Source organism: Dunckerocampus dactyliophorus, chromosome 1 (assembly GCF_027744805.1).
Source record: "Dunckerocampus dactyliophorus isolate RoL2022-P2 chromosome 1, RoL_Ddac_1.1, whole genome shotgun sequence".
NCBI classification, from domain to species: domain Eukaryota; kingdom Metazoa; phylum Chordata; class Actinopteri; order Syngnathiformes; family Syngnathidae; genus Dunckerocampus; species Dunckerocampus dactyliophorus.
The window spans coordinates 2160037-2181773 of NC_072819.1; the positions used below are offsets into that span (position 1 = coordinate 2160037).

A 21737-nucleotide genomic window follows, 5' to 3' on the forward strand; every position below is an offset into this window, starting at 1 on the left:
TCGGTGGGCTGATAATATTGGCTGATAACTTGCAATGAATCTCTTACAGCGCTGTGGAGGAATTTTGGCCCACTCATCTTTGCAAAATTGTTGTCATTCAGCCACATTGGAGGCTTTTCCAGCATGAAGTGCCTTTTTAAGGTCATGCCACAGCATTTCAATAGGATTCAGGTCAGGACTTGGACTAGACCACTCCAAAGTCTTCATCCATTCAGAGGTGGACTTGCTGGTGTGTTTTGGATCATTGTCCTGCTGCAGAACCCAAGTTGCTTTCAGCTTGAGGTCACCAACATTCTCCTTCAGCACAATTCATGCTTCCATTTATCACAGCAAGTCTTCCAGGTCCTGAAGACCATCACACTACCACCACCATATTTTACTGTTGCTATGATGTTCTTTTTCTGAGATGTGGTATTCATTTTACGCCAGATGTAATGGGACACAGATCTTCCAAAAGGTTCAACTGGGTTCCTGGCTGGAGCTTGCGGGTTGCATGCCTGGAGAGCAGCAGGGTGTACAGGTGTGTTCAGTGGTCAACATGCATGTTGGACACTCTGGGAGGGGAGGGCACTAATGTAAAAATACATTTTTTTTCTTTTTTTTTTTCGACCAGCAAATTCCCAAAGATCGACTGGTGGCTTGTGATTGAAGGGTTGGTGACCCCTGCTCTAAAGGAATGATTTCGCTTTTTTATGGTGTCATATGACTGCCGTTAGGATACAACGGAGTGGGGCCTCTGCCCGCCAACCACGATGTTTTGGGTGGTATCACCTTTGCTAGCATTCCATTCAGATGTAATACTGGTCATGGACCCACCTGAAACCAAGGGGGCTGCGCCTTGTTTATTTGTTCGAGGCAAAATGATTTAATCTTTTAGGATGGGATGAAAGGACGGCATTGTATGTGAGAGAAATGTGGTGTTGCAGACCTCCCCCTCTGTTCACAGATGGCTTCTTAACCTTAACGTAGATGAAACGTCTTCTAAAACAACCTGAACAATTCCAGCTGTGATCGATTCAATGCCCTGAGAATAGTGACCTGGATGAATGAGAATATACTACACAGGCACACTCCTAAATGTTCTTTTAGGCCCCATTAATTATTAATCAAACTGAACCCTCCAAATGTTATTTGTTATTGAAAATATAAACGGTGCGCACCAAATTGACTTGAATGTGTGTGAGCCCTTGTGCCCCTTTCTTCTTACATAGTGTATTTCCAAAATGCAAATAGTTAATTTATTTCTGCCTGCCACAAGTGATGAGTTGTTTGTGAACGAAACGGCACTTATACATGGCTCTCTGAAATGAACGAGTCGTCGTTTTATTTTCCGTTCAAATTTAATGAGTTACACAAACACAAGCAAATTGGAAAGGTGAAGAAAATGAGAGAGAAAAAATAAAAAGAAGCTAAAACACTTTGTGCTTCCAAATTCCAATCTTCACGAAAGACGAGCCAAAATCTAGACGCTGCGTTATGTTATGTTGACGCTGTGTTGTTTCACTGTCAATGTGTTCCATGTTGGAACATACAGTATAAATGAAGCCATTTACACATTAACATTGATATCATTACATTATTTTTTACTTTGGAATTTCATTTTACACGTATTTTGGCAAGAAATCAATTGAAGAAAAAAAAATAGCAGAAGCCGTCGGCTCTATTTAGGGAACCCAGCCAAAACAAACCGCCTCCCTTAAAAAAGCCGAAATTCCCATCACTACCTGTCACTGACATTTGCCTATACCTGTATTTATTTTAAGTTAAAACAACGTTGTACTGATACTGTGGCAAAATATGGGGCTCAGTATGGAGCTGCTATATTCAAACTGCATTCACATCTGCAGCATATGTGGTACTTATTTCTTGATAGTCCAGCATGTTAGCACGTCTTCCATATGCAACGTTCACCGTAGCGGTCTGAAGTCATCTTTTAAATGAAGCAACTATAATATTGCGTTTTCTTCCTCTTAAGCAAACGTAGGTAATGTTCCAGAATGATCAATTACTGACATTAATTTCCTTTTTCATACCTGAGAAATTCTCTGCTAACGTATTCCTCCATCTTACCTTGGCTGAACGGAAGCAATGACATATGGCTTCCGCCTGGAGGCTAATAGAAACCATTTCGACACACCGAGTCATAGTTTTGCTGGTTTGTTCAAGCCGGAACTAATTTCTTGCATTAAAAAATGTATCAATTATGGGGGGCTTTGAAACTTTTAGGGAGTGCTGCCACCTGTTGGCTATATGGAAGCATATTCTGAAGTGTGATAGGTTGCTGTGTATTCTGTTAGGAGGAAACCAATGACACGCTCTGTTGTTGATGGGTTGGTGAGAGGGGTGTTGTGTTCATAGACAGACAGACGCCGCATTGAGTGGGTTTGTCCACTGCGGCGACACGTCAACGTTGCCGCCATGTTGGATGGGTCAAAGCTGCGCAATAAATGAATACAAGTCAATGTACCGGTACGTACATTGGCGCCTTTCTACAAATAAATGTTAATTCCTCTCGTTTGTACGTTCACACGCGTACTAATATACTCGGGAAACAGTAAGGCACCAAAAACAATGTACTTATATATTTACGTGTAGTCATTTAGAGCGCAGCCTTGAAACATCCAATATGGCGGCGACGGTGACTTATCGCAGCAGTGGACAAACCCAGTCAATTTGGCGTCTATATATGTCTATGGTTGTGTGTTTAGTTAGGCCATGTGCACTAGTGCTGGGGGGGGGACTCGATTCCTTTTACTGACTCGAGTTCTCATGAGCCAAATGCGCAAGGTAAGAGCATGCACAGAAACTTGCACATGCGCCACAAGTTTCACCCGTGAGTCAATGAAACTCGTGGGAGGAGCGAGTGAATTGTTCCTCTTGTTGAACGAACGGACGATTGCACCTCAGAGGACCGTTCTGTGAAACTCCTGAAAGGTTTGCGGACGACACAACAGTCATTGGTCTCATGGCTCCCAACAACATGAGTCGGCTCTTGTAGACTTAATGCTTGAATGGTGTGAACCGGGTGAAAAATGAAGGAGGTAGAATAAGACTAGTATGCGTAGATACACATTCAATTTTTTCATATTTTATTTCATAACTAACTAACTAACCTGCAGTTAGAGTAACAGTGGCACAATTAGTTACATGCCAACTGGTTTCCTTTTTAAAATTTTTTTTTAGCTAGCAGTAGAGACGGGCACTGCGAATCACAATTCTGAGCAAAATTTGCGGGTTTTGACCAACTCGATCAAGACTCGCACATCTCTAATTTATGGCGCGTACATGAATTCTCCCAAGTCGTGCACCTACACCTTGGACTCCAGCATCTGCACTGGTGGTCTTGTTCTGGAGTAGCGACGTTGGCACGCGTTTGGGAGCAGCCGCTTTAACTGCAGGTTGCTGGATGATCAGAAAGGCAGTGGAGTCCACAGGGTACTGGTGGTCCGCTCCTCCTTCCCTCATCAGGGTGAGGATGATGAAGCAGACAAGGGGCACCAGCTCTAGCAAGAACATTAAAAAGTATAAACTCGCAATACAGTTGGCCAATGGTTACTGCATCTCAGGGTCAGGGTGATGCCGAGCTTCGTCAGGTACATGCAGGCGTAGCAGTAGCAGATGGCCAGCACACACAATGTGATGATAACAGATGGGGGCCCAAATACAAGCCTGTTCTCTTCCCAGGAGAATGTCACGTGCTCCTTAATCGTAGCTGCGTTGCACAGGCGTCGCATCTACTGACCAGCCACAGAAGCCCCACGCTGAAGTGCTTGTTGCGAGTGTTGATCCTAATGAAGATGTAGCGCCCCCCGGTACCGAGATACTTTGGGACGCAGGCACAGAACTGCGCATTGCACCAATAATCAGACACCGGAGTTTGCTTGCGCACCAAAGATGACAATGTAATGATACCAATCACCAAAGTCATCCCAGAATTAGAAGTGGAAACATTCTCCAGAGAGATATATGGACTCGGGTTGCTATGGACTTCCTAAAGTCCATGTTTGGCAACTTACCGGTGCCCAGCGGTAACCGGCGACCACTGGTCAGTACCATTTGTCGCTTCTTCTTAATATTGGCAACCAGAAAAGTGTTTTTTGTGCATCAAAACCCGAGTAAGGCAGTAATGGGAAGATGGTGTGTTTTCCGGGGAGCCACAGACCTACCTACCAGTGTTTCATACAAGCACAAGTCAGCAAAGTTGGATGCCGAAATCGTCAATATTCATTCATTTGATACAGTTTACATCCACAATTGCCTACATGGTAAGCAAGGCACAGTCTACTTATGATCCCAAGCGAGAAACCACCACCACCATCATCATTGCATCCGACTGTTTGCGTGGTTTCATGCTGATTGCCTTCACCGCTTTGAAATCTGCAAAGTATTTCACTGAATGTTAAAACTAGAGCTACTTTAAAATGGTGCTTCAGTTCCTTACGGGTTCCAGCACGGCTGCTGTAAAATTAGGACAGTACTGCCTTTGAGTTCTTCATACCAACTAGGTTGTCTGCACTGACAGACCTTTTCAAAGTGGATTTGCTCAGGTTCTTGTACCGGTCCTCGCACAGCCTGGAGATCGCCTGAAGACAACAGTGAAAGTGACTGTCACAACCCAAGCAACCAGTCGAGGCTTCTGATCTACTCACCTCCAGCTTTTGGGCCCTCTTGTTGCTGAGAGGCTCCAAGGGGAAGCCAAGGTTGTTGTCGTCGGCGAGAGAACGCAGGTCAAAGTAATACTTGGCATAGACGCTGGCCGGTACGTTGATGTTGAACTGGAGCAACTCAAGGAAGTGTCGCTCCATATCGTTCCTGGAAAACCAAAAAGGACCGTCAGAAATCCTGTCACACCCTGAAAGAAGATTAGAACCGACGCACATGTCCTCCACAGTGACGTCTTTGAGGATCTGGCAGTAGTCGACATTCCATACCGCCTGGTCGTCCCAGACTTTGGAAGCCAGAAGGATGGCACCTAAGACGATCCGCTTCCAGTTGCAAGGACAAATGTCAATCTCTGCATAAGTTAGCAGCCGCTCCAAGTACACCTGCGAGAGAAGATGAGTGATGAATGCTTGAAAATGCTTTAAGCCAAGTCTGACACGGCCGCCTCAGACAAAAGATGCACTATTGCGGGAGCAGATGGTCAGTCTGAGCTTGAATACGGTGGTCGTAAGTCCGATCGAGTGGCTCATGGAGGCAATGGTGTTATGGTACAGAGGTGTGAAAAAGTGTTTGCCCCCTTCCTGATTGTTTTTGCATGTTTCAGATCAAACAAATTTAAATATTAGTCAGTTAGTTAGACAACACAACTGAACACAGAATGACCTTTTTAAATTAAACCTTTTATTATTATGGGAGAAAAAAAAAATCCCATTTCGAAGGCGTTGGGACTCCAGCAAACCACAGTGAGAGCCATCATCCACAAATGTCGGAAACATGGAACAGTGGTGAACCTTCCCAGGAGTGGCTGGCCAACCAAAATGACCCCAAGAGCGCAGCGATGACTCACTGTGTAACTCTGAGTGAGAATAGAATTTCAGACAGGCTGTGCTTTTGCTTTTGCGATGGTTGCAAAATGACCCACCAGAAACCCAAAATAGGTTGCAAATTGTAGCATTCTGCTGTGGGGTTGATGTAAATAAAATAGTGTAAGCACACAGTCGATTTGCGTTCCTGGACATAACAGAGTGCTAGCACTTTGATAAATAAGGTGAAAAACGCTATTGAATTCGATGATGAACTTTTCGTAAAGTACAAAGATGGTTGAAAATTGCCGTCTTCGCCAACAAGAGTCTTCAATTTAGGTAAAAGTGATATTAAATGTTAATTCATACCTTTCTTTTGTCATTTACATGCATTTCACATAGTTTTCTTTATGTCCAACTATAATTGTTCTATATTAGGAGTGTTTTCTGTTCCCATTTTTGGGTGTCTGGAACCGATTAACTGGATTTACATCGTTTCGTATGGGAAAAAAGTTTTCATGGGATTCCATTTTAGATGGACAGATAAATCACAAAAACCGAGGTTCCACTGTAGTGTAAATCCAACCTTCATTTATGTGTTTAATAAGGGCGCAACAATACAGAAAGTTCATGGTTCGGTTTGGTTCAATATATCAATATTATATAAATATAAAAACATTTTCATGCCTTTTTTGAACTTTTTTTTTTAAATTACCAACATTTGTTTCAACTCAAAAGTACAGTAAAATTACAGCACCTTGTAAAATTAATCATGCAATAATTCATAATTCCAAAATAAGTGCACATAATTCATAGATACAATACAATCAAACTACATGGCGGCAGTTCCAATTAAAAACTAAACAAAAACAATGGTCAAAATGACAATACAGCCCAAGCCAAGGCAACACATAAAAAACTTAATATTTTTTTACAATTCATCATAAAAACTTAGCAACAAGAACTAGTAAGTGTAGAAAAACACCTTTCCATAATGGAGTTCTGTTTTTTTAAGGTTTTGCAAGGAACTAGCCGCTAAAAATGCAATGAGGACTTTTATTGTATGTACATGCATTATACGGCTAAGATATTTTATCCAAAATTTGGATAATAGAGATGAAAAATGCAGTTTTGCAAGCCGCTTGACATGCTACCACAGGGGCCGCCTGCGGGGAATTCATCTTTTCAGCGGAGGAGCAACAGCGATGCAAGAGCGGATGTGCAGGACTTGGGTTACAGTATCGTTCCATCGATCCATAGCGGTATTGAATCGAGACCGCTGTATTGAACGGTTCGATGCAGATGCATGTAGTGTTGCACCCCTAGGCTTTCCATTTAGAGCCATGCGCTTACCAGCGTCACAATGGCGCACTCTGCGGTGAGCTGAGCCGAGCCGAAAAGGGTGCGTATGAAGCGGTAGATGAGCCTGTGCTCGGGGTCCACCACGGAGTAGTCGTCTGCAACTTTCTCGCGCTAGTGGGGAAAAACAGCGAGAGAGAGCAATGCCATCTGCCAGACGTGAGCCAACGTGGAGGCACCGTTAGAAATCGGAATGACTTTAACTCACAGACAGAGGATGTTTCTTTTCATCAAATATGTCCAGTGAGCGATTGGAATCCCTGCGGCACAACAGAATGTGGATCAATGTGACTGTTTTGGTTTTTTTTTTTTTGCTGGTATATCTTCTTTCACGCGCTCACCTGTTTTTGATGTGATAGTATATTGCCAAGGCCACACTAGAACAGAAAAAATGCCATCAGTTTTGGATGTACAGCTCTGTTCACAAGAAATGGAGATTATTTTCAAGAAGTCCCTTTAAAATGATATTATATTCCTTCATGCTGTGCACCATTACATACTATGAGTACATTTTCAGGTCTTTTATTGGCTCCAGCAAGTCAAGGTTATACAAGTATTTATATGAGACACTTAACAATGCAGAATCAATTGTGTTATTGTCACCAAGACAAAGTCACAGCTTTGAGCTGTCTCCTTGTTTTCCTGCAGTGTCTTTGTCTTGTCTGGTGAGAACTCGCATCCTGCCGAAGCGCAAAGCAAAAGCAACGTACCATTTGATAGTGTTCTTGAGGTTTGGCTGGCTGACTGTGCTGTCATCGAGGAAGATGGTGGAGCAAGAGCTGCATTTCCTTCTCAGGAGGGCAGGGGACATCTGCTGGAAACGGGAAGTTTTACGGTCAGGGTACGGAACAGCTATCCCGGCTACATTCAGCCTCAGAGACACCTACAGGCAATTTATAGCCTTCCGTTTCATCTTACGACACATTTTCTCACGCTTTTCCTTCACATTTTGACTGATTTTTGGATCGGATTCAAGGGAACCAAGAGAAAACAGGAATAGTCACACATGAGCTATTAGAGAACATTCACAATGGAACCTTGGGTAGCGTCATTTAATTTGTTGCAGAAGGTTCAACTCTAACCAAAATGAACGCTAACCAAATAATTTTGTTCCCATCAGAAATAACGTAAATCCAATTAATCCGTTCCAGTCGCTAACAAATTTAGCAGGTCAAGAATTGTGCTACAAAATTATCGTCGATAATCGATATTATTGACAACATTTTCTGAGACCATTTTTTCATTCATTATATGGCATAAAATGTATGCCACATAACCATATCGAATGGTTGCATTTCTTTTGCAATGTGGCTGTCACTGTCTGTGAGCGCACACCATTTTGCGCTATTTTGTTTAAATTTACACTGCTGACCAAACGCCTCAGTAAGCAAAGGCTCTGCTGCACCTCCAGCGGTAGTTTTTTTTTTCTTCCCCAGTTGGGAAAACTGAAAAGGATGGTTGTGTTTCAGGTGTGCATACAAGTTGGTCGTGTTCCCCTTCTTCCTCGTCAATACTTCCCAAAAAATGCAACATATCGGTTCATCTGCGTTCAATGCGCGCACCATGTTCATTCTGTTTAGAACAGAAATATTCCCACACTGGTGCTGTCGGCTGTGGCATTCGCCTCAGAAACCATCGCTTTTGTGCCTTGATTCATGTTAGCGTATGCTGGCTCACGAGGCTAACTGTTAGCACTCTGTATCCACACACTGTAGCCCCGCCTTCGCAAAGAGGCTGAATGAGATGAGAGCCCACTCTCACCGGTCATTCTACTATAGAACCAATGCACACAGACAGATGCAGAGTGAACTCTCTTGTCATCCAGCCTGTGTGATTTAGAGAAACACGCATGAAACACACATCAATTTATCGAGGCCGGCATAATTAGCGACATTTTTTATCGTTCGATTAATCGATATTCGTGACAGGCCTTCGTTACAGAAAGCCAAAAATGTTAACATGAAACACGTTTTTATACACAGTTGGACTCGCACAGTGTATTAATAACACCAGAAGCGGGCAGTCAGGGCCAGCAAGGCCTTCTCTGCTGGCCTAAACACAGTCAGCAGCACTGACAACAGTCAGTGTCATCATTCTGTAGCGTGTCTTTTGGCTGCACTGCTTCCAGTGTACTTATGTGTATGTCTTTTTTTTTTTTTTTTTGTCCAAGCAGATTTCAGCTTCTATGTGCTGCCATGCCAAAATAATTTGCCCAGGGCCTTCAGAATCAGTAGTGCTGGCCAATGGGTTGCTTTAATCAGATCACAGGGCCAGCATGCATGCGTACGGTAACTAACACAAATAAAATAATAATGCCACGCATTGCCATATTGTGTTTTTGTATATTAATGATGGATTGTATGATTGTGACGTGATAGTGGTGGTACAAAGCGGTGGATTGGGTTGCCGCTGAAGGCTCAGGCACCAAATGCACTGCCTGCCAATGAATAACACGCCACGTTGTCCGATAACGGGAACATGTGTGCAAAACCGGGGAAAATTGTGCGGTAAATTTTAGACGCTGAATGAAAAACACACTAACCGAGGTTCCACTGGACTGGTCCCTTTAGAACAAGTGAGCTGGAGTCAATTTTGTTGCATGAGACCTGTGCAGTTTACAGGAAGACATTTTTTTTGGCCCAAAACATTACAATACAAACCAGTTTATAATCTAAAAAAGTCTGAATTCTTGTTACGTATCCATGAATTAGTAGTTGTAGTACTAGTACTCGTGAGTACTTTGATAATTGAACGTTTTTTAACTGAGAAGATTGCAGTGATTAATAACGACACAGTACTTTCCAGGCACAAGCAGACTTACATGGTTTGTGTGGGTGCTTCTTCTTTTCTCTCGCACTAAATTGGAAGGTGGGAAACACAACAATTAGGCGAGTGCAGAAAACTACTTCCGGTGACGGCGAGAGGCTGACCATCGGTTTGAGACTTGTTGAGGAAGAGGGTGCTGGCCCTGGGATGGTCTGACGGGTTGGCTTCTTGGGCCAGCTCTGGAAAAAGACCAAAGGTCATCAATGTTGTTGTCCTGTGCAAAAGAGTGATGCTCGTCTCTCACCGTCGGGGAGCTCTCGGTCACTGATGTGCTGCAAGTAGGTGCCAGTGTCCTCACTCACATCCTCTGCAGTGAAAGGACATTCCTCCAACTCCAACTCTCTCCTGTGGATCTTGGGACTCTCTCCCGGAGAGAAGCAGCAGGACACAGAGCCACCCATTGCTTATTTTCCCATGCAACTGACGAGGAATCCCGGATACAGGGTGTCGTTTACTCTTATTAGTATAGCACCGGACGCTGGTGCTGTATAATATGTAGCATTTCTTTACTGAGAGCTAAGAGGTCGCAATCTTAGTTTATTATCTAACTGTTGGCCATTGTTTTATATATTATATATATTTATATACGTATGCAATATGCAGCTAAAGCCAGACTGTAAAGCCCCTCGTTGAAAAGTGAGGAGGATTTATTGGACAAATATGCTAAGAAACCATTCATGTTTTGGCCAGGGCGTGTGCGTAGCAATTCAAGCACTGACGCAGTTGGATACTTTTAAGCATGTGCTTAACAATGCAAAGCATGTCAAGTCACCTTACTTAGCAGAGATTAATAGACAAAGTCACAAGCGTCCCGCTCTTGGTCCATGGTTAGCCGCCTGGCTAGCTTCCGCATCCCATTCCAATCCGGGAACTTCACCGGAGCTAAGAACTTTGTCTGAATTGAAAGACACCGTAGCGTTCATAGGAAACAGACAAAAACTTCAAGTAGAAGGGAGCGATGGGAAATACAGCATAATTTCAATTTCCAAATCAAAGCAAACATAAATTGACATCATTCCACCGACGAGGAGACAATTGCCTGCCAAATCTTTGGAATAACGTCACATCCGGCGATTCACTTTCAACATAAACCCGACTCGATTTTATTCAGAATCAGTCGGTGGCTGTGCAGACGACGGGAGTGCGCTGTTCTCATAAAAGTAATAGAAGTGACAATGACATGAAAAACAACTAATTTGTAGGATAATAAGTAGTCGTTGTTAACGTGTTTGGCTCAAAACGCATTCGACATTTATTTTGAAATGTATAATGGTCCGGAAACTCTGGAACCTCTCCTAATGTTTTCATTGGTCAATTTAGCTGCTTTGTGATTGGCTAATATTCGTCACCGGCGCATTAAGAGGGTACTACATGTCCCACATTGCATTGCAGTATTTATTTAGTCGGGAACAAATAGCTGTTTGTGAAGTCATGAAATACGACTTTAGGTTGCTATATACACATGTACTGTATATTTGCCATCGTATATTTATTAAAGCGTGAAAAGAAAGAAAGGCACTTGGTAGTAGATCATTTCCACCAGAAGAGAGCAGCATAGAGTAATAACGCTAGCAAGGTTGGTTTCAGCGGAAGTGGACAATGTTGGAGGACCGAGTACCGCGTACGAGTTTACTATGAACAGAAATACATACTGGAATATTTCCTGCTTATATTCACAACATGGCTCTGGTTCCATATGTAGACAGTGTGATACCTGCACTTTCCAAACTTCAGAATTTATCCGCGCGTTTTCATTTTGCCAACCGTGATATCTGCATAGCCCAGGACTGGAGGAATCTTGGAGTTGCAGCAGTTGTATGGGACGCAGTGAGTGGTTCATTGCGTATTCGCCGTTAATGATCGCAAAACACGGATATTCACCTAGTGTGCCTTTATTTTCAGGCAGTTGTCATGTGTATGTACTTGGAGCTGAGCCAGGTAGAGCTTCGTGGGAAGGTGGCCATCGAACTGGGGGCTGGAACCGGACTGGTGGGCATCGTTGCAGCCTTGCTGGGTGAGTGTCACTGATCGACGTGTATGATAGAGTTGGGTAGGCCGATCCAAACATAGATACCGGGGTAGTAGCAATGTTAAACAAAAACGACGTTACGTGTTTTTAGAAAGAGACGCGGCCAGCTCTAGGACCAAGCGGAACACGACCGCGTAGGCTGAATTTTCTTTAGACTGCCTACAAGCTCATCGATTGACTCAGACGATTTTTTTTCTAGCGTGTGATTTGTCGTCCCTGTTGCTGTCACTCCATAAGCACCGGTGTTCTGGTAGTTGGCCACGAGTTAGCGTTCAGGGGCGGATTTAATAACATTTGATTCTGTGCCTGTGTTCCCATGCGTGCCCTTGTGTAGAGGGGTAAAATTTTACATATAGTAGACTGAACGTCACATTCTCGCATTGCCAGGTGCCAAAGTGACCATCACTGACAGGATGCCTGCTCTGGACTTCTTGTCTGCCAACGTCAAAGCCAACCTGCCCTCTGATGTCCAAGACTCTGTGGTGGTCTCAGAGCTGTCTTGGGGTGAGAACCTCGACCGCTACCCGGCAGAGGGATTCGATCTGGTGCTTGGAGCCGACATTGTTTACCTGGAGGACACGTTTGTGCCACTGATACAGACACTGCAGCACCTGTGTGCCGAGGCCACCGTCGTGTTGCTGGCATGCAAGATCCGCTACGAGCGAGATGCCAACTTTTTAAGCATGCTCAGGCAATGGTTCACTGTGGAGGAGGTTTACTACGACAAACAGAGGGATATTCACATATATAAGGCTTGGAAACAACCACCCAGGAGCGATTTATGAATGCCCTTTTAAGATTACCTGACTAAATAACGTTTTTTTTTAAAAAATCCAAGATTAGCAGAAACATATTTATTACCAGCTGTAACAAAGTATGGTATACATTGGTGCTGACATGAACTTAAATGTTCTGACTGAAAATGAATGAAAAGCCACATAACATAAAAAGTAAGGACTATTAAAAGAGTACAATATGGCATCCCGTCATGAAGTCTCCATGGCTTGGTTGCACTTTACAATCTTCTTGCAAATATGCCACGATTGTGAAAAAGCAAAGCATTTAATGATCAGTTGCTGCTGCGTGAGATGAAGCTGGCAAATAACGTGAAATGTATCTGGATTGTTTCAGCAAGGAAAAGTGCACACGTCGCCTCGTCTTACTTATTAGGACTTTACAAACGTTCCCAATAAAGTCTTTGAAGTTCAAATACATCACCTGCATCATGTATTTCTTGTATTGCATAACAAGTTGTAAGCAGGGCTCATTATTTTTGGCTTTTTATTTAAAAAAATAACGACATCAGCAATAATAGATTAGAATAAAAGCCACAATACAAAAACATTTTTTTCCCTCACATTATGCTTGGATCTCACACTTTGTGTCAGTTCTTCCCACCTTTTTTATTTTTATTGTAAACACTTGTGATATTCCTGTTTTGTTGTTGCTTTTTTTTTTAAACGGGTGCAGATCAGTAAAAAGAACAAAAAACAAAAAATAATGACCCTGCAGGTTGGAGACACCACATCAGTAAAAAATAAGAAAGAAAAAAAGAAGCTAGCTTGTGTTTTCTGCTGCATTAAGCGTGTAAATTAAAAGGTTAGCATTTTTTGTTCACGTAGCAAGGCAAAGATAGCGACCGGGTGCGGGCGATGGCATTTGAGGAGCGGAAGAAAAGAAACACAGCTCAGAAGATAAAACATCCATGATGCAAGCTCATCTACAGTGTCCAAAGCATTGTGTTAAAGCAAAGTTCCAATGACGTGAGATCTCCAAAAGTGTGCCGTGTACCAAGGCGGCGGGGGAACCGTTTAGTCAGGTGTTTTTTTTTGTTTTTTAGTCGCTCCATGACATCGTCCCAGAATCAATGGCTTCCTGTGTTTGGTCACTCCGCCACATGGATCCTGTCCGTTGATGCGCGCTCCTTCCACTCTCTCCACATTGTTATGGGAGCAGAATGCTAACTTTTTGTTTTTTCCTAATGGGTCACATGATTACTTTCTTGCAGTTTTCTGAACAGAAAGCAAAACAAGTAGAAAACGGGAGAGCGGCATCCATATGCATGGCTCTTTGCGGAGTCTCTGTACATGGGGGTGCTGGCTGGCGGGTTTGTGGCAGTCTACTCAGATTTGTGGCAGTACAAGTCTTTTAGTGCTTTAAGTTCCTCAATGAGGGTTTTATTCTGGTTCTCTAGCACGGCCACACGGTTCTCCAAACACTTGACATACTCCTTTTTCTTCCTGCGACACTCCCGGGCAGCCTCCCTGCATGAGATATTAAAAAAAAAAGCCACTCATCAGCTTTTTACAAGTTTGAGATCAACTGGCGTTTGAGCTTTGTTAAAGGAAAACTGCATTTTTTGGGGAATTATCCCCATCACCCACAACCCCTATCCTATGTAAGACAAGAACACACGTCTTTCCCTTGTATGTGCTTTTTAGATAGCTGCCTCGTGCTGGAAGTTTTTCCACTAACAGTGCAGGTAAATGTGTATTCACCTATTCCGCCCATAAAGCCCTCCAAAAAAACATCCCAAACCTCCAACAACGTTGTTTGTCACCGTTAATTGGTTCTGCGCAGTATGATTCCTTATTTCTAAATTGAATATTTCCATATTTAAGAGCAAAGAAAACCTGTTTACAACCTTCTAAATAAGGTTTTTAACATCAGAGCCTTCCATACATGAAATAACACCCCTATAGTGACCTTTACACTCATATTAGCCAATATAGGAGACATAATAAGAGAAAATAAGACACATTAAGCAAAGAACACCCATTCACAACCGCCTATATATGTTTTTTTTAACACTTGAGCCCATTAGACAGGAAATAACACCCCTATAGTGACCTTTACACTCCTATTAGCCAATATAGGAGACATAATAAGAGAAAATAAGACACATTAAGCAAAGAACACCCGTTTACAACCTCCTATATATGTTTTAACACTTGAGCCCTTTAGACATGAAATAACACCCCTATAGTCACCTTTACACTTCTATTAGCCAATATAGTAGACATAATAAGAGTAAAGCCATTTAAGACGTAACGATCAAATTTATCTTATTATGTATTGTGTAAAACTAAGACATAATAACATCAAATTAAAAGCACAAAATTAATGGCGACCCACCATCCACCAATTCAAGTTCCAGCCAAGTTTTTCCAGAGAGATGATGACATGGCTGTTTGACGTGTGTGGTAAAAGGCAGTGTGCTAGCATGAATTAACTTGAGACAAATGTGCACATTAGCACTCAATAAGTCATCCAAACTTACCTTCATGCCTTCCCACATAGTATCAGCATTTGACACCAAACATGAGGTGAAAGAAAAATGGTAAAAATACAGTAGTAGTCTATCTGTGCGGCATGAGATAAAGTTAGCACACCCACAATGGACATGCGTCAAGTGAGACGGACGTAACAGAGAATCCGGCCACTTTTCTAAATAAAACATTTTAAAAAATTATGGAAATTATTTTTTCTTTCTGTGCGGCCCGGTACCAAGCGACCCATGGTCCGGTACCGGGCTGCGGCCCGGGGTTGGGGACCACTGTTCTAACACACCCCTAGTCTTCTAAAAGTCTATTTGCATTTTCGTTCATTTTTATGCTTAGATGTTTTTTTAGAGGGCTTTATAGGCAAAATAGGTGAAAAACTGCCATTGTAAGTATTGCAGTACTTACTACTGTAAGTACAACATGTTATCATGAATGTGCATGTTACTATATGGTTACAGCATGTATAGAAAACGTTGGAGAATTGTTTTTTTCCAAGGGTTTTATAGGCAAAATAGGTGAATAGCTGCCACTCTTAGTGCAAGTATTACATGGCATCATGTGTATAAAACGTTGCTGGAGATTTTTTTAATGTTTTTTTAGGAGGGCTTTTAAGGCAAAATAGGTGAAAAACTGCCATTGTAAGCATTACAGTACTTACTACTGTAAGTATTACATGTTATGAATGTGATTTTTATTAAGTGGTTACATGCATGTAAAATGTTGGAGGTTTTTGGATGTTTTTTTAGAGGGCTTGATAAGCAAAATAGGTGAAAACCTGCCATAGTTAAGCATCACAGGACTTACAACTTTAAGTATTATATGTTATCATGCATGTGCCTGTTACTACATGGTTACAGCTTGTATATAAAACATAGGAGGTTTTTCTGTGTTTTTTTAGAGGGCTTTTTAGGCAAAATAGGTGAAAAACTGCCACTGTCATTATTACAGTACTTACTACTATAAGTATTACATGCTATGAATGCAAAACTTATTAAATGGTTACATGTATATAAAATGTTGCAGGTTTTTGCATGTTTTTTAGAGGGCTTTACAGGAGAAATAGGTGACAAACTGCCACTGTAACTATTACAGTACTTACTATTGTAAGTATTACATGTTATGAATGTGGATGTTATTAAATGGCTACATGTATATAAAATGTTAGAGCGTTTTGCGTGTTTTTTAGAGGGCTTTATAGGCAAAATAGGTGCAAACCTGCCACTGTATTATAGTACTTACAACTGTAAGTATTACAGTATATGTTATCATGAATGTGCCTGTTACTACATGGTTACAGCTTGTATATAAATCATTGGAGGTTTTTTAATTTTTTTTAGAGGGCTTTAAAGGAAAAATAGGTGAAAAACTGTCACTGTAAGGATTACAGTAGTTGCTACTGTAAGTATTACATGTTATCATGAATGTACCTGTTACTACATTGTTACAGCCTAATGAAGGTTTTTGGATTTTTTTTTTTTAAGAGGGCTTTATAGGCAAAATAAGTGAAAAACTGCCACCGTAAGTATTACTCTACTTCAAGTATTACATGTTATGAATATGGATGTTGTTAAATGGTTACATGTACAGTCCATAAAATATTGGAGGTTTTTGGGTGTTTTTTTTAGAGGGCTTTCTAGGTGAAATAAGAGGAAAAACTCCATTGTGTTACAGTACTTACTACTGTAAGTATTACATATGATGAATATTGACTGTTACAACATGGTTACTGCATGTAAAACAGAGGTTTTTGGATGTTTTTTAGAGGGCTTTATAGGTGGAATAGGTTTTACCTTCAGAACACACGAGAAAGGGAAAGATGTGTGTTAGGATTGTGGGTGACAAGCAAAATTCCAAAAAACTGTTGTTTTTTTTTCAAGCTTGGAGGAATACCCATACCTGTTTTTCATAAGGCGCACCTCCCTTTTACGCGTGACTTCCTCGGTGCCCGTGCCTGTGCCCAACGCAGGTGAGGTGGCCATGACAACCCCTGGGGTGATGGCGCTGGTCGGCGTGGTGCGGATCTGATAGGCCTGAACGTCTCCAGAGGCGGCTGAATGAGCAGCGAAAGCTGTCATTAAGAAACTTTGCTAACCTTCCACATTCACCTTTCCTCACCTTGTACGACCACCTGGTTGCTGGGCAACAGGATCTGCTGGCCATCACTGGTCTGGGCGTATTGCAGGATGGTGGCGCCAGGCTGGGCTGCGGCGGCGTTGGCCATGGTGAGCGTTTGCAGGCCCTGAACGCCGTCTGTCCCATTATTGGCCAACTGGATCGCACCTCCTTGTGTGATGGCGACTGTGAGGGGGGATTACGATTATTTTCTCAAAACAGACATTGCAAGGCGGCAGCGGCGGGCAAGATTCGTACTGTACTGGCCGCTGCTGGTCTGGTAGATGGGCGTTGGCATGGTGACGGTGGTGATTGCCGGAGCCGTGTCGTCCTCTGATTTTTCTTCCTCGATACACGGAACTGCTGGAGCGTCAGATGATAAATCGTTTAGAATTTTCCTGCAGAGAAAAGCAAAGAAAAATGAGCGGCAAACACAAAAGACGGTGTTTGAAGAATACAGTTAAAAACAAACCTGTACGACGGTCGTCTGGAGAGGATTTCTCTCCTCTTTTGAGAATCTGTGACGCTGTCGACAGACTCCTGGGAGTCCTCGCTCTCGGCGACTGTCGAAATCTTTGCACGGACAAAACAAAGTCATGTACTTTTATTCCAGGGACATAAGCGGCACGTGTCTGGTGCACACCTGAACGGCTTGGACCTGAGGGGGTTGGATGACCGAGGGCTGGGCAGCTTGGATCACCCCGTGCACCTGGACAGTCTGGCCGTTGGGCAGCTGCACCAAGGCGACTGTGGGACTGCTGGATGTCACCTGGCCTGCTGCGATGGAGGCCTGCAAGCGCAACCCAGTTATGCACTGCTTTGGCATGACAGATATTTTCCAACAATCATGTGGCGCGTTACCTGGGCCAGGGTAATCTCCGACTCCTGCTTCACACCCGTTTCACCACTTTGCTGTGTGTCAGCACAGGCTTCCATTGTCATTTAAAGTCTGCACAATGAAAACAAGCTCTCTTGAACTTATGTACGTGATCAATAAGTCATTTTCACAATGTTAGTGGAGATGTTTCATCCAAGCCACTTTTTACGCGCCCCACGGGAGGGTGTGGCGTATCTTAACGTGCATGCTTGTAAAATTAATTCAAAACACATTAAAATACAATTAATTGTGCACGTTGAGCCGTGTTTGCAAACGGCCTTCATCGCGTCTAAATAATATATGTGCTCGCTTAATTCCGCGTAGACGTGCAGCATGGCGCTAGCCACCGTGGCTAACGTCGCCTCGGCTAGCATGCTAACACGCTAACAGGAATGCATTAAATTTAATTCATCGTCTAACATGGTTCGCATTTGTTCCCTTTGCTTCCCGGCGTATGTAGCAGCCGTGATTAATTCAGATTAAAACGTGCATTCTTTGAATATTTTCACACAGCTTCGTTTGCCGCCTTGTTTAAAGTTGCTGTCTTTTTGGCATTTGCGAGGGAAAATGTCTGTAACTGTGTGCTACTTAGTAGTTCAAAGGCTCCATTTTTATTTCAGACAATGTACATATGGCTCAAATGTAGACGCCGAACTGCTTCTGTGACTTCACAATGTTATGATATTAAAGCAAAAAAAAAAGCAACCCAGTCTCATCTAGGTCTGAGTTTTGTTGCGAGCATTGCAGCACTGACTCATTTAGAGAGCCTCTGCAACGCCGCCGCCATGATTTCTTTGTTGGCGTTGTGCGGATAAAAGCCGCAAATAAGCGTTGCTGGTAGCCATCTAACTGTCTAGCAAAGATCGGATGCGTATCCTCTTACCAACACAGACTCGCTTCGTCACTCCCGGGTCTACGGAGCTCCACTTTTATTCAGACCGACACGTAAGAGACCGCGTCAGGCTACACCTCCGTCGCGTCACCGAGAACAACAACACCGAGAGGAGGACGAGGGATACGACGACAGCCGAGCCTCGGCTCATTTGCCAGCAAACGGCCGCATTTCCGGAAACTGCCGAAGAATGCCGAGTAACCGACAACTCACGAAGAGAGCCGACAGCTGCTTCTGTTTCTTTTTCTTCTTTTGTTTTTCTGGCGGGTTGCAAACATGACTTCAGAGGTGCATACAGCCACCTACTGTACCGGAGTGTGTGACATGGGCCGCGCAACCTACCGCTACACTAATTTAGAAAAGAGAAAAATGAAAATAAAAACAAAAAAAATAGATTGTATTGTAATGCTCCTGGTTCCGTCGCCAAAGCACTTCAATTGCTTTATTAACAGCGGGAACAAACAACCTATATAATCCTGTGCCCTTAAGATATTTTATAAAAGCCCTTTGTGTGTCTCTTAGCCCCTCTCCAACTCCATCTGTTCCCCAAATACAATATATTCACTGTCTTTTCCATTTGCTCTCGTAACCTAAATGAAACGGTTCCTCCTTTCTGCTTTTCCTCTCCATTTAAATTTTGCATTATTGGATTTTTAAGCAGAGCTTCAAAATGCAAAAAGAAGAAATGAGCGTGAAACAAACAATTTTTCGAGTAAGCAATTTGAACAACCAAACATTAAAGTGAAATAATGCAGCTTAAAGTGCTTGATTTCACAGCAGCTTTCTCACAGAGTTGGGACAAAAGTCGCGATGTTTTGAGGTTTATTTTTTTCAAAAACTTCACATGACCTTGTGATTTTATGAATGTGGTAAGAATGTTGGGCGTGTTCTTTGGAAACTTTAACCCCAAAAAGCACATGATCTCAAGAAATTGAACAAAATGTGCGTTGTTTGCACATGAAACTCAAGCGCAGAGTGCATTTTTGAACATGGACAGCAATCTACCAATGCGTTACCAATTTGAGATGCCTGACTGTGCAGGGGTTTTTCCGAAAAAATGCAATGGAAGTTGCAGTGTTTTTGGGTTTTTTTAGGTTGCAATAAAGTTGCAGAGGAGCACTAGAGAAAGGAAGCGTCATCCATGTTCCACTTCCTGCCCTCTGATTGCCCGTGTGTTATGTAGTGTGTTGGCAGCATCACTAGATGTCACTCTCTAGCAGCAGCACAGCTCTGTGGCTTTGAGGGCGCCTTGTGCATATTTCAGCCAATATTACAATGGTGAGGTCAGGGTTGTTAATGATGACTTCAGTCACGAGGACTACAAGAAGATAGACAACCATTACACTCATGCTTAAATACATATGGTACTTTTTCAGTAGCTTGTATTACATATTGCAGTTTGTCTTAGTTTGCACACTTGTTTATTTGTCTAGTGCAGGGGTGTCCCAAGTGCGGCCTGGGGGCAGCCACAAGAATAATGTCATAATATGAGGAAAAATGTCATTCTAGTGGCATGAAGTTGAAATTATAATTTTTTTTTAAGTAAAAAACAATGAATAAAGTTGTAATTTTTGGAAACTTAGTTTGGGAGGAAAATGTATAACATGGGAATAAAGTCAAAATATTAGGAGAAGAAAATATACAAGAAGAAAGTTGAAATATTTGGAAAATTATACAAAAAAAATCCACAGCAGAAATTTTTACCAGAGTAAAGTCAAAATATTAAGAGAAAAAAAGAGTTTTCTAATGAAAAAAAAGTTGCAATTTTATGAGAATAAACTTGTAAAATGAGAAAAAATATCATTTTAGTAACAATGTTGAAATAAAGAAAAAAGACATTATTGTTTTAAAAGATATAAAGTTATAATTACGAGGAGAAAATTTACAAGAGGAAAGCTGGAATGAAATAGTTGGAAAATAAATTTAAAAAAACAGCAGAAATGGAAAAAACACAATTTTACGGGAATAAAGTCAAAATATTAAGAAAAAAAGTCATAATCGAATGAAGAACAAAAGTCGCAATTTTACAAGAATAAACTCGTATTATTATGGAAAAAAACATCATTTTTAGTAGCATCCATCCATCCATTTTCTATACCACTTCTCCTCTTTAGGGTTGCAGGGGCATGCTGGAGCCTGGAGCTGACTTCGGGCGACAGGCGGGGTACACCCTGGACTGGTCGCCTGCCAATGGCAGGGCACATATAGACAAACACTCACATTCATACAGTACCTATGGACAATTTAGAGTCACCAATGAATCTAACATGCATGTTTTTGGAATGTAGGAGGAAACTGGAGTACCCGGAGAAAAGCCACACACACGAAGAGAACATGCAAACTCCACACAGAAATGCTGAAGGGAGAATCCAACCCAAATCTTCCCGATCTCCAGACTGTGACTGTGTTGGCCAACATGCTAACCACTAGACCACTTTTAGTAGTTTTTAGTAGCATGTCACCTATATTACAAAGGTGAAATGCAGTTTTTTTCTTGAGCTACATATACTGTAGCTTCTTAGCATATCTCTATGTGTTGCTTTACAAAATATCAAAGTGGCCCTTGCATCCTTTCATTTTTCACCTGGAGTGTCCAAAAAAGTTTGGACACCTCAGGTCTAGTGCATCTAGTGGACTCACAGTAACGAAGCATAGCATGATCATTACGCAACACTAGTTTGAGGGAGGAGCTGCTGCCTACAGTGGTGGGAAAAGGTGTTTGCCCCCTTCCTGATTTCTTATTGTTTCCATGTTTGCCACACTTAGATGTTTCGGATCATCAAACAAATTTAAATATTAGTCAGTGACAGCACAACTGAACACAAAATGCAGTTTTTATGAATGTGGATGTTATATAAAATGTTACAGATGTTTTTTTATTATTAAAGGAGAA

At 42.2% G+C, this 21737-nt stretch overlaps 3 protein-coding genes across 4 annotated transcripts; 1 reads left to right on the forward strand and 2 right to left on the reverse strand.

Moving 5' to 3' along the window:
• Positions 1–458: 458 nt before the first annotated feature.
• Positions 459–10709, reverse strand: LOC129185733 (cyclin-Y-like protein 1). Of its 2 annotated transcripts, none has more exons than XM_054783146.1 (10): positions 9895–10709; positions 9755–9829; positions 9646–9680; positions 7535–7635; positions 7166–7201; positions 7033–7084; positions 6819–6938; positions 4879–5045; positions 4650–4812; positions 459–4583 (listed from the first exon to the last, which is right to left on the reverse strand). In XM_054783146.1, the coding sequence occupies exons 1-10, from the start codon at positions 10049–10051 to the stop codon at positions 4467–4469; spliced, it is 1023 nt and encodes a 340-aa protein (XP_054639121.1). In that variant the 5' UTR covers positions 10052–10709; the 3' UTR covers positions 459–4466. The 2 variants fall into 2 exon arrangements, with proteins under 2 accessions (XP_054639121.1, XP_054639114.1); XM_054783139.1 differs by having other exon boundaries at positions 7535–7638.
• A 345-nt stretch (positions 10710–11054) lies between these two features.
• Positions 11055–13251, forward strand: mettl21a (methyltransferase 21A, HSPA lysine). The gene is made up of 3 exons (XM_054783173.1): positions 11055–11477; positions 11553–11664; positions 12067–13251. Exons 1-3 carry the CDS (start codon positions 11331–11333, stop codon positions 12462–12464), a joined length of 657 nt encoding a protein of 218 aa, XP_054639148.1. The 5' UTR covers positions 11055–11330; the 3' UTR covers positions 12465–13251.
• On the reverse strand, positions 12440–18985 carry LOC129185741 (cyclic AMP-responsive element-binding protein 1-like). Its single transcript, XM_054783160.1, has 8 exons — positions 18836–18985; positions 17937–18024; positions 17719–17865; positions 17548–17648; positions 17334–17473; positions 17079–17261; positions 16860–17013; positions 12440–13943 (listed from the first exon to the last, which is right to left on the reverse strand). Exons 2-8 carry the CDS (start codon positions 18015–18017, stop codon positions 13799–13801), a joined length of 951 nt encoding a protein of 316 aa, XP_054639135.1. The 5' UTR covers positions 18018–18024; positions 18836–18985; the 3' UTR covers positions 12440–13798.
• Positions 18986–21737: the final 2752 nt, after the last annotated feature.